At 40.0% G+C, this 12,074-nt stretch overlaps 2 protein-coding genes across 3 annotated transcripts in view; one reads left to right on the top strand and one right to left on the bottom strand.

The window, feature by feature from the left end:
- The window catches only part of XPNPEP3 (X-prolyl aminopeptidase 3), a 58,435-nt gene extending 46,384 nt beyond the window's left edge, over positions 1–12,051 (bottom strand). For both annotated transcript variants that reach the window (XM_027107760.1, XM_027107763.1), the window contains exons 1-2: positions 11,887–12,051; positions 1,673–1,789 (exon numbers count right to left, since the gene is read on the bottom strand). In XM_027107760.1, the coding sequence (XP_026963561.1) occupies positions 1,673–1,789; positions 11,887–11,950 (181 nt within the window). In that variant the 5' untranslated portion in view covers positions 11,951–12,051. The remainder of the gene's footprint in view (positions 1–1,672; positions 1,790–11,886) is intronic.
- DNAJB7 (DnaJ heat shock protein family (Hsp40) member B7) lies at positions 5,516–6,668 on the top strand (the record flags this gene model as incomplete). Its single annotated transcript, XM_027108188.1, is given in 4 exon segments — positions 5,516–6,004; positions 6,007–6,055; positions 6,058–6,429; positions 6,432–6,668. Coding segments are annotated over 4 exon segments (1,017 nt in total), but the record flags the coding sequence as incomplete, so codon positions are not given.
- Positions 12,052–12,074: the final 23 nt, after the last annotated feature.

Here is a 12,074-nt window from a genome sequence, read left to right as displayed (position 1 = left end):
TCTCTTTTAAAATTCTATCTACTTTTATCCCTTCTCACTTACCCCAATCCCTATTGTACAGGAGAATAAAAATTATGATAGTTGGGCTTCCCTGGTGGCACAGTGGTTGAGAGTCCGCCTGCCGATGCAGGGGACACGGGTTCATGCCCTGGTCCGGGAAGATCCCACATGCCACGGAGCAGCTGGGCCCATAAGCCATGGCCGCTGAGCCTGCGGCGTACGGAGTCTGTGCTCCGCAACGGGAGAGGCCACAACAGTGAGAGGCCCGCATATCGCAAGAACAAAAAAAAAAAATTATGATAGGTATTCCTTTCCCCCCATAGTTTATATGAACATATGTATATATATGAACTTTTATGTATTTATTTACATTCATTTTTAACATAGTTAACATGCACATAACACAAATAACAGTCTAGATACAGAGGCCATCATCTTGACAACATGATTACTAGTTTCAAGGCCTGGAAAATGCAGCTCACCATGTAAAAGTATCTCACCACGAGAAATCAGTAATTTTCAAAGCTGGTAAAACTTAGTATTAAATTGAAGCTACAGGTAGGTTGATTGGATGGAGAAATACTTAAATTAATATCAACTGTATTGCTATTAAGCTTACCTTACAGCTTTGAAAAACTCTGATTTCCTGTGTGTTTCAGTGGTGAGCTGCATTTCCTGAGTCTCAGCCGACTTCCCAGCAGGAATTCCAGTCTGATGAAGAATCAGCAAAAGGAAGCCCTCACTGAGAGACACACTGGTATCATTCACTGAGTGGAGACAGTGAAAGAGCAACATATTTCCAAAGGCAATTTAGATTATTAATATATATGCTTACACAGTAAATATAGATTTAACTTCGCATGGCAGAAGCAACAATTAATCTCCCTTGAAAACCTGACTGATTTTTCTCCAAAGCATTTGGTTTTACCCTGCCTACCTCTTTGGGATGATATTCATTCATCATAGTTCATCCCTTAAGTGTCTTGAAAAAAAAAAAAAAAAAAAAAAAAACCTTAGGTATGAATTTGAACAATAGTGATGACACATCTTCCAGCAGGAACGCTGGAATCTTAAAGTAGAAAAAAAAAATTAGTGAAGTAAACCTTTATCAACTTTTTGCATCACCTTTATCACTGTTACAACTTCTCAAAGTTGTGACAATCACATCTGGAAATCTTGTGTAACCTATATAAAAATATTTTTCTTAATATTGACATGAGCATTTAATGCTTTCAAGAGAAATGTTTCCTAAAATGTCTTTAACACAGTAGTTCACAAAGAATCAATAGTTAGAACACAGTTCTAGACACCATGTTTTAGAAAGTAACAGAATTTTTCTTTAAAAACATCTTGAAATACATACTTTTCACTGATACTTCTGAATTATAAGGCTAATCGTATTTATTGCTCTAGATGGTGCTGTCTATACAGTACTATTAGCCACATGTAGCTGTTTAAATTTAAATTAATTAAAATAAAATTTTAAAAAACTTAGTTCCTCAGTTGCACTAGCAACATTTTAAGTGTACAGTAGCCACTTGTGTATAGTGGCTACTGTATTGGACAGCAAAGCTGTAGAACATTCCCACTGCTGCAAAAATTCTATTGGATAGCACAGTTCTAGACAAAGCCCCTATAGAGAGAGACAGTCATTACAGTTAAAAGGCCTTACCTGGTCTGAGGAGGTGTGGGTGTGTAAAGGGGCTGGGCTGGCCTAAGTATCGGTTTGGAATCCTCCTCTCTGGGATGGGCTGCAGGGAGTACCTTCGCTGTGAACATGACATGCGTCCTGAAGGAGAGATAAAGAGGATGAAATGGAATAGTGTACCTAGAAAGTCCTGACAGTATATACACATTTATCTACCTCCAGCAGTAGGATGCTTTAGAAAAATGCAAATTAGTATCTCCTTCAGTATTTATATGGTCCTTCCTCTGGGCCAGCCAGAGCCTGTGTTGGGCCTTAGGGATACAGAAATGAGATTATCTTTACCTTTAGTGACTTTAGTCTACCTGAATATAATAGAGGTATATATACATACGGTATGATTAACGTATGAATAGGAACTATGGGAACAGAAGAAAGACAACAAACAAAAGCAGGGGAGGGGGTAGGAAGTATTCCATTGAGGTAGTGTTATGCTGTGTCCTAAAATTCAGAAAAAGAGAATTAACATTTTTATTGAGAATATGTGAAGTTTGAGAAAATATGCATATCTTATCTCATTTAATCTTGGAATGTTAGAGCTAGTGAAATGTCTGAAAAATGCTTAATCATATTTAGCCCATAAGAAGTAATATTATTAGCATTCATTCAGCAAGATTTATTAAGTGTGTGATTGGCACATGCTGGGAAAGACACAAGACTATCTGTCCTGGTCTGGAAAGAACATACAGTCTAGTGGAGGTGAGACAGAGCAATACTACATTGTGAACGCAGTGGTGGATTCATACACAAGGTTTTTGAGAGCACAAAAACTAACACAACGTTCTGGGACGGGTACAATGACGATAGGACACAGTGATCTGGGGAACAGAGAAGCACACTACAGGCGCTTGTGTGAGACTGCAGAAGTAGAAATGCCTACTCTGAGTAGGAATTAGTCAGTGAAAGTGACAAGGGGAGCTGAAGGTTATCATGAATGAGATTATGAAAGGGAAGGCATAGAAAGCACCACATTCACATGTGCCCATGTGTGCGTGTAGAGGGAAAAGGGATAGAAAGAGAATTTCAGGTCAGTGTTGCTGCTGGTGGGAGAGGAAAAGATCAGCAAGGTAAGGATCAGACCATTGAAGGCTTTGTACACCAAACTAAGGAATTAGATTTTTAACTGTTACGTGAGGTAGGCATTATCATCGCCTTCTTTTTTATTTTTTTTTAACAAACAAGGAATCAGACTCAGAGAAGTAATTTGTGCAATGTTACACAGTTAGTACTAGGGAAGCTGGGATTCAAACTCAGTTTTATTTAACTTCAAAATCTTTGCTCTTATCCCTCTACTCTGTCACTCAGTAAGTCTTCTCTGCTAAATCCCAACAATACAATTAGTACTGTACAATCTTCCCGTGAACATACAATCACTACCACAGCAAAACGCAGTAAGTCTGGATCAAGTTAAAGGTTTTAGTAGGGATTATAAAGCATGAATGACAGCGTATGTATTTGGAGAGTTAAGAAGTCTTAAACATTAACTTTGAATTAAATTTACAAAGGGTTATTGAGAAAAATTATAGCTTCTTGAATGATTAAAAAGACAGAGAAAATGGTACAGGTTTCCAGGCAGTATGAAAATACAGTTAAGAATAGTGGAAAATGAGAAAAAGGACAAAATATTAAGTATTTCCTGGAATCTGTCTTTAGAAAATGTACAGAATACATATTAAGGAATATGCCCAGTCTACACAGGTTGAAAGCTTAACAAAGATGAGGCAAGCAATTTACAAAAATACAGAGAAACCTGCTAAGTGACACCACAGGGAAGCAATCAACAAAGAACAATTCAGCTTTTTCCACATAAATTCGAAGGCAGGTAGGGGTGGTAAGGTATGGAAGGGGGAATCTATAGATTAAGTAAGCCTTAAAAGACATTATCAACCAACTGTAATATGTGAACCTTAACTGGATCCCGATTCAAGCAACAAACTGTAAAACAAGTACATTATATTTATGAGATCACTGGAAATTGGGACAGTGATTGCATATTTGATGGTATTACGGAAGTAATATTTGTTTTAACGTGTGATAATGGTGTTGTGATTATGTTAAAAAGAAACTTATCTTTTAGAGATATAAATAGAAATATTTACAGATGAAGTGATATGATCTCAGGTTTGTCTCAAAATAATATGGGGGTGGGGTGGATTGCGGAGAGGATGAATGGGGATTTGAATGAAACAAGACTGGCCATGAGCTGATAATTATTGAAGCTGTGTGATGGGTACATCAGAGTTCATTATACTACTCTACTTGTGTATATGTTTGAAATTTTCCATAATAAAAAAGTTGAAAGAAAAAGAAAGATGAAGCGACCATAGAGAAAAATGAAGGAAATAAGCATGTACTCCAGAAGGCAATCTAAGACAAAGAATTAAAGGCAGCATGGTATAGTAGAAAAAAGTGCTAGTTCTAGTTTAGTTCTACTAACTACATGATCTTGGCATGTTACATAACTCCTCTGTACTTATTTCTTCACCTGTGAAATAAAGCCGTTATATTAGGTAGTGGCTTTCAAATTTTTAAAACCAAGACCCACAGTAAGAAATATATTTTAGGGCTTCCCTGGTGGCGCAGTGGTTGAGAGTCCACCTGCCGATGCAGGGGACACAGGTTCATGCCCCGGTCCGGGAAGATCCCACATGCCGCAGAGCGGCTGGGCCCGTGAGCTATGGCTGCTGAGCCTGTGCATCCGGAGCCTGTGCTCCACAACGGGAGAGGCCACAACAGTGAGAGGCCTGCATACCGCAAAAAAAAAAAAAAAAAAAGAAATATATTTTACACAGTAACCTAGTATATACAGACATATATATGTATAATATATATAGAAATTTCACTAAATACTATTCTTCCTGTGACTCTTATTTTTGCTGCCCTATTCCATTAAAAATAAGCTTGCCTCAGTGCACTAAAATGATTTTATTACTGCAGTGTCTGGAATGGTGGCCCCCAGAAGATACGTCCACATCCTAATCTCCAGAACTTGTGACTGTTAATTGGAAAAAGGGTTTTTGCAGATGTAATTAAGGAACTTGAGATGAACGGATCATCCTGCATTATCTGGGTTGATCCTAAATCCAATGACATGTGTCCTTGTAAGAGAAATGCACAGGGAGAATTGAGACAGAAGAGGAGGAAGCAATGTAACCATGGAGGCAGAAACAGAAGAGATGTGGCCACAAGCCAAGGAATATGTATAGCCACCAGAAGCTGGAAGATGGGAAGAACGGATTCTCCCCTAGTGCCCCGGGAAGGAGTGTAGTCCTGCTGACACATGATCTCGGGCTTCTGGCCTCCAGAACTGTGAGACAATACATTTCTGTTGTTTTAAGCAGACATGTTCATGGTAATTTGTTATGGTAGCCTCAGGACTAATACAATGACTTACTAAGGTTGAAATAAATATGTCAAGTGCTTGATTATTTTTTCATAGTTCACAAATTCTTCATTTTTTCAAACAAAAACATGGAACAACTGAGAAGTAAGTTATTAAAGCTCAGTAACCCAGAGGTCATATTATGCAAGAGGTATGCTGTGGCCATAAACAACAGCTCCCACTGGTTTATATGGCACTGTTTGAGGCTTCCAGGAAAATATAGGGGAAATAGTCCAGAGGGTTAAGGATGGTCTGGTATGACTCTGGACTAGCTCTGTTTGGAAGGTCTAGTCCCTACCCCAACCCCACAGTGACACCACAATGCAGCCCTCCCTGACATAAGCTTGTAACTCTGCTTGCCATATAATCTGTATCCTAATGTGTCCTAGCAGTGGTCCATGGTAATAACATTGTCTTCAATGTAAAAATGTGCCTATCTGCAGTCACTGCCTCTACCACCATCACCAGCAGAGCCTAAGCTGAGAGGAAACCACGGTTCTCACTACCCTGAGCACCCCTTTCCAACCACCTGTTACAACACAGTGGATTACTATGAAGTTCTAGAATTGCAGAGATATACTTCACCTGTGGACATTAAAAAGGATTATTGAAAAGTGGCACTTAAATGGCACCCTGATAAAAATCCAGAAAATAAAGAAGAAGCCGAGAGAAAATTCAAAGAAGTAGCTGAGGCATTATCAAATGATGAAAAATGGGACATTTATGATAAATATGGCAAAGAAGGATTAAATGGTGGAGGCAGAAGTCATTTTGATGATTCTTCTGAGTATGGCTTCACATTCCGTAAGCCAGATGATGTCTTTAAAGAAATTTTTCGTAAAAGGGACCCATTTTCATTTCATTTCTTTGAAGACTTGCTTGAGGACCTTTTTTTTTTTTTTTTTTTGCAGACCTTTTAAATAATCCAAGAAGCTCCTATGGAAGCAGAAACAGAGGTGAAAGATCTTTTCCTCTACATCCAGTGAATATCCAGCTTTCGAGAGATTTTCTTCATATGATACAGGATATATACCATGTGGTTCACTGGGCCATGAGGGCCTTCATTCATTCTCTTCCCTGACATTTGACGACAGTGGGATGGGCAACTACATATCTGTTACAACTTCAGGTAAAATTGTTAATGGCAGAAATACCAATACAAAGAGAATTATTGAGAATGATCAAGAAAGAGACAAAGACAATGGTGAGTTGAAGTCCTTTCTTTTAAATGGTATGGCAGATGAAGAGAGCTTTGCTGAAGAATGCAGTTGGAGAAGACGGTCATTCAACAATTATTCACCAAAGTCCTGCAGCCCCAAACATGTATCTCAATATACTTTTGCAACTGGAATCCCTCTATTTTCTCAGCAGGATTCAAAGCAGGTGGTAAGAGGAAAAAAAAGAAGCATAAAGAGGTACAGAAGAAGAAGTCAACTAAAAGGAATCATTAAGTTGACTCTTCAGACACATTATGTTCATATAACATTTGAACACAGCTCTTTATGTGCTTCTTTTTTTAAAATTTTATTTTATTTATATTTTTATACAGCAGGTTCTTATTAGTTATCCACTTTATACATATTAGTGTATATATGTCAATCCAATTCATCACACCATCTTTGTGTGTTTCTGTTAGAGTTTTGCAGATAATATTTGTTTAATACCACACTAAGATTATGTTTTTAACGTATTTAGCAGGACTGTAAACATCTGATGAGTGGCTGTTTGGATTAGGTATGTTAGAAAAAGATGAATTTGTGGTAACAGTGATACTAAGAATTTAGAAAACAGCAAAGATTAATGAGTTTTGAAATTTTAGATAAGGTAGCCAGGAAAAAGATCTAAATGAAATGAAGGAGTCAGCCATGTGGATATATGGTCAAAGAAGATTCCAGGCAGCAGGACTAGCAAGCGAAATGTCCCTAAAGCAGACTGTGTAAGGTGTGTTTGAGGAACATGGAGATCAGTATGGCCAGTTATGAGAGCAAGTAGATGAAGTAAGAAAGGTAACAGAAGACCAGATTATTCAGGGACTACTAGATCACAGTATGAACTATGTTATAATTGTCAGACAGGAAGCCAATGGAGGCTGTGAGCAGAAGAGTGACATAATCTGACATACTTAAACAGGCCTGTGCTGGTTGCCGTCATTAAAAACAGACTCTAAGTAAGCAGGGGTAAAAGCAGGGAAATGCAGGCTACTGCCACAATCCAGGCCAGAGACTGCAGTAGCTTGGCCAAGGTGGTGGAGGCGGTGGTGGTAAAGAGAGATCAGACTCTGGATATATTCTAAAGGTAGGGCCAAATGGAATTTGCTGACAGACTGGATGTGGGGTATGACAGAAGTCAGGATTTTTGGCCTTAGCAACTGAAAGAAGAGAAGTGCCATTAATCTGAGATAGGCCTGGAGGTGTTAAATTTTGGATGTGCTACATTCAAGGCACCCGAATTTATTAAGCAACAAAAAAAGAATTTCCTACGTTGACTTGCATCCTGCATGTTCCCTGTCATTGAATTCTTCCTTTTTTTTTTTAACAAACAGATCTTATTGATCATATTAATCTTTTATCTTAGAAATATAATTACTATAAATTTTAATGTGACTAAAAGATAGGAGCAAATAATCTAGTAGCACTTAAAACCCAACCACCTTTCGAAAAACATAGTTCAGTGATATATAGCAATGCAATAAATTTTGAAACCAGAAAAAATTCTAGGATCGACTATTTTTTTTTTTTTTTTTTTTGCGGTACGTGGGCCTCTCACTGTTGTGGCCTCTCCCGTTGCGGAGCACAGGCTCCGGACGCCGCAGGCTCAGCAGCCATGACTCACGGGCCTAGCCGCTCTGCGGCATGTGGGATCTTCCCGGACCGGGGCAGGAACCCGTGTCCCCTGCATCGGCAGGCGGACTCTCAACCACTGCGCCACCAGGGAAGCCCTAGTATCAACTATTTTTAAACGACTGCTAGAATAAAGCGTGAGCTCTTGTTTTGTTTGATTTTTAGTTGGTAGGTGGGTGGGGAGGAAAGTTCATTTATTCTACAGGAGAGACTGGGGACAATTAGCATTTAATGCTTATTTGCAGAAAATAAAATCATAAAAGCTCAGAGTATTTTAAATGCCACTTATATAAAATGTGACATTTAGTAGAATTTATTTATTGTTACACATGTGGGACTAATCAGACTTAGAAAAAAATGCAATTTTTCAACAAAAGCAAAAACCAGTGTCTCTGAAAATTTGAGAATGCAATAACATGCCCTCTGGTCCATTTTTTATTTTATTCTTAACAGATAACTAAAAATTCAGATTTAATCTTATTCAATAGTTTAAAATTATTCGTCTCCTACTGCCTAGAGGAAAAAGCGCAATGTTGCTTAACATAATATACAAGACACTCCACGAGCCAGCCACCAGCTTTCTTCCCAACTTGACTTTCTATCATGTGTCTTCTTACACATCTCATGCTTGAGCCCAACTTTTCCCAATCTGTGTTCAAAGGGATACCAGTTCAAGATTCACCAGAGAAAAAGGGCTCCATGGTCAAATACATTTTGCAAATTAATGCCAAAGACATTTCCCTCTTAGAGACGTGGAAATAGTCTATTATGAGCACTATAAAATGCAGCATTCCCCATACTTATTTGACCACAGAACCCTTTTGGTGTAACAGCTACTAACATGCCCAGCAACCTATTTCAAAAAAGCTCCAGGCTTATTAATGATGCAAAGCTTTGTACCAGTCATTCTGTTTCAGAGTTCTGGGCCTTTGCATTCTTTCTCTCTGCCAGGATGGCTCCATCACTCTAGTTGGCTTGGTGAATTTAAGCCTTCTTTCAAGTCTCAACTCTCCTAACCTTTGAAGTCACGCCCACGTTTCCTCTTTGCCCCTCTCTGCCCCCAGAAAATATCAACACTTTTTCCTTCTCCCCACAAGTATGTTACATTACAATTACTTGCTTTTTAATTAATTTATTTATTTATTTATTTATTGTGGTACGCGGGCCTCTCACTGCTGTGGCCTCTCCCATTGCGGAACACAGGCTCCGGACGCACAGGCTCAGCGGCCATGGCTCACGGGCCCAGCCGCTCCATGGCATGTGGGATCTTCCCGGACCGGGGCACGAACCCACGTTCCCTGCATCGGCAGGCAGACTCTCAACCACTGCGCCACCAGGGAAGCCCACAATTACTTGCTTTTTTGTCCGTCTCGCATGATGGTAGAAACTTTTTTTGTGTGCTTAGTTCTCCTATGTGGTGCTCAATTAATGTTAATAGAATTAACTGCAAACAGGCTTTTAAAAATTATTTTCTACTTATTCTTTAATGTTTTCAATATTTCCCTTCCTCATCTCACACTTATATTTAAATGATCTAGTCTTTTAAAATATAAAACTTACTTATGCATCATTAATGCTTTATTTTGCTTTTTCTCAAATGACTAGGTGTTAATAACTATATCACAACTAATGAAATCACACTCTTAATTAGCCAAAGCATTTTCATTTTAGGAATGCATGACTTTCACAGAATAGGACTTTACCTATGGTACTCAATACCCTGTTCCCAGAGTCTTCCTAAGGAAAAGCACCCAAGAGCACCACAGACATTTGAAGTTCTATTTATGAACATCTAAAGTCGGTGGAATTTTCAAATTGTAAAACTTTATAAAATCCCAGAATAACATACTTACAACCCATTATTGCCTTTCTTGGGCTCCCATGTCACTAGAGTCAAGACTCTATTACCATCCTTTGCTATATATATTCATTTATTTGTTGCTTCTCTATCATCTGACTAGACTGTAACTCCAGGGAAGTGGAGATTCACCCACAATGACTGCTAACTCAAAAGTTACTGAATGAAGATACATTCTTTCTGGCTCAATAAAAAGGTCCAAAAGGACTCTACTAAGCAGAGTAAGACCTAGCAGAGGTATAACAGAAAAAGGACTAGATGGGAATCATACAACTAACATTCCTCACTTGCTACTTGTGATATCGTGTTAGTTTCAGTTCCCCATCAGTAAAATGATATTTGCTCTAACTTATTGGACTTGTGAAGATCCAAGGAGATCATTCATTCATTCAAAAAGCCTATATATGTATATTATGATGTTAATATGAGAGGTGGTTAAATTTACTTATTCCACTGAAGCAAAATGAAGCATAATGACTACATTTTTCCAGGACACTGGTGTGTATAACCCAGTACCTAGCTCTAAATTTTGATTAATCAGGTTTTACACAAAGCCTCAACAAATGGAAAAAAAGTTACAAGCAAAGAATGGTTCCAGCTCTAAATCACAAGTTATGGCCTCTGTGATCAAGACTGACTAACTGTGGGCTTCCCTGGTGGCGCAGTGGTTGAGGGTTCGCCTGCCAATGCGGGGGACACGGGTTTGTGCCCCGGTCAGGGAGGATCCCGCACGCCGCGGAGCGGCTGGGCCCGTGAGCCATGGCCGCTGGGCCTGCGCTTCCGGAGCCTGTGCTCCGCCACGGGAAAGGCCACAGCGGTGAGAGGCCCGCGTACCGCAAAAAAAAAAAAAAAAACTGACTGACTAACTGCATATCTATTCACCTACTCCCATGGAGAGGGACAGCTTTATGGAACTTAAGTGTTAGAAGCAAAGAGCAAGTTCTGTGCACTGAACAATGATTACTTTTTAGTTTTACTTTCTAGAGTAAGGAGTAAGTCTTGATATAATTACCATTCCATTTTCAATAAATTCAGGTATACCAACGTAAGAAACACATGTCAAGACTTAACACTGGTGTCAACTACCACATGCTCCGGCTCACACATTGTTCACCTATCGGCCCCCAAAACTAAAATATGATCCAATGGCAGATCTTCCTGAAAGACGATTCAGCTTTCACCGATCAAGCTTCATGTTCACTGCTTGCGACAGAATACACCCTAAAAAAATGCCCCGCCCCCCATTCCTGGACTACTCTATCTTGCCTTTTCTTTTTTTAAGTTTCTTTTTTTTGAATTTTATTTAATTTATATTTTTATACAGCAGGTTCTTATCAGTCATCCATTTTATACACGTCAATCCCAATCGCCCAATTCATCACACCACCACCCCCACCCCTCCGCGGCTTTCCCCCCTTGGTGTCCATACGTTTGTTCTCTACATCCGTGTCTCAACTTCTGCCCTGCAAACCAGTTCATCTGTATCATTTTTCTAGGCTCCACATATATGCGTTAATATACGGTATTTGTTTTTTTCTTCCTGACTTACTATCTTGCCTTTTCGAGCAAGGCCTTCAGACATAAAAAGCCTCAGGAGTATTTTCAAATATTACCTCTTCTGAGAGGAACTACTCAAAGGATGTGTAGTACTAAACATGTGTTTCCCGTACATTCTGCAGCCAGCTCTCACGTCTACTCTTTGAAAACACGAAAATCCGACTGTAAGTTAACCTAACAGAAACAAGAGCTACGTGATGTGAGACACTGTGTCACCTGGGCAAGTGTGATAACTGACACAACTTCCATGAGTCCGAGTTACTTTGAAGACAGCCCCTCTGGGAAGACAGCACACCCTTTTCTCTCTGCAGTCATTTCAACCTCTTAGAATACCTCAACTGCAGAAAGAACCCCGGGCCCACCCTTTTCCAGGGACAGGGGATAGAGAAGAAATCCAAGGAGCGCACAGAGGGTTTGGGAGTGGAGACCCCAGCAGAAGAGTCCACTGAAGCAGGGGTCGCCCAGACCAACCTGGACCCCTCTGGTGCGCCTCAGGCTTCTCAGAGCAAGCCCCGAAGCAGACACTGTGGGAGGTGAGTCTAACCTGAGAGGCTGCGGGCGCTTGCTACCGCGGGAACAAGCTTAGTTGCCGAGAGTATCCAAGGCATGACCGCCACGCTTGCACTTCAGGAAGGAAACGCGGAAAACTGACGATGATGCCGCCGCCAGCAGGGTGGAGTCGCCCGGAAACCAGGCCAGGCGTCCCTCCCCTTCCGGCCGGCGCTGCTCGAC

Source organism: Aethalodelphis obliquidens, unplaced genomic scaffold (assembly GCF_003676395.1).
Source record: "Aethalodelphis obliquidens isolate GAN/ISIS:26980383/991018 unplaced genomic scaffold, ASM367639v1 scaffold8, whole genome shotgun sequence".
Lineage (NCBI taxonomy): Eukaryota > Metazoa > Chordata > Mammalia > Artiodactyla > Delphinidae > Aethalodelphis > Aethalodelphis obliquidens.
Note: the sequence above shows the minus strand (reverse complement) of the source record. Positions and strands in the feature narration are given on the sequence as shown.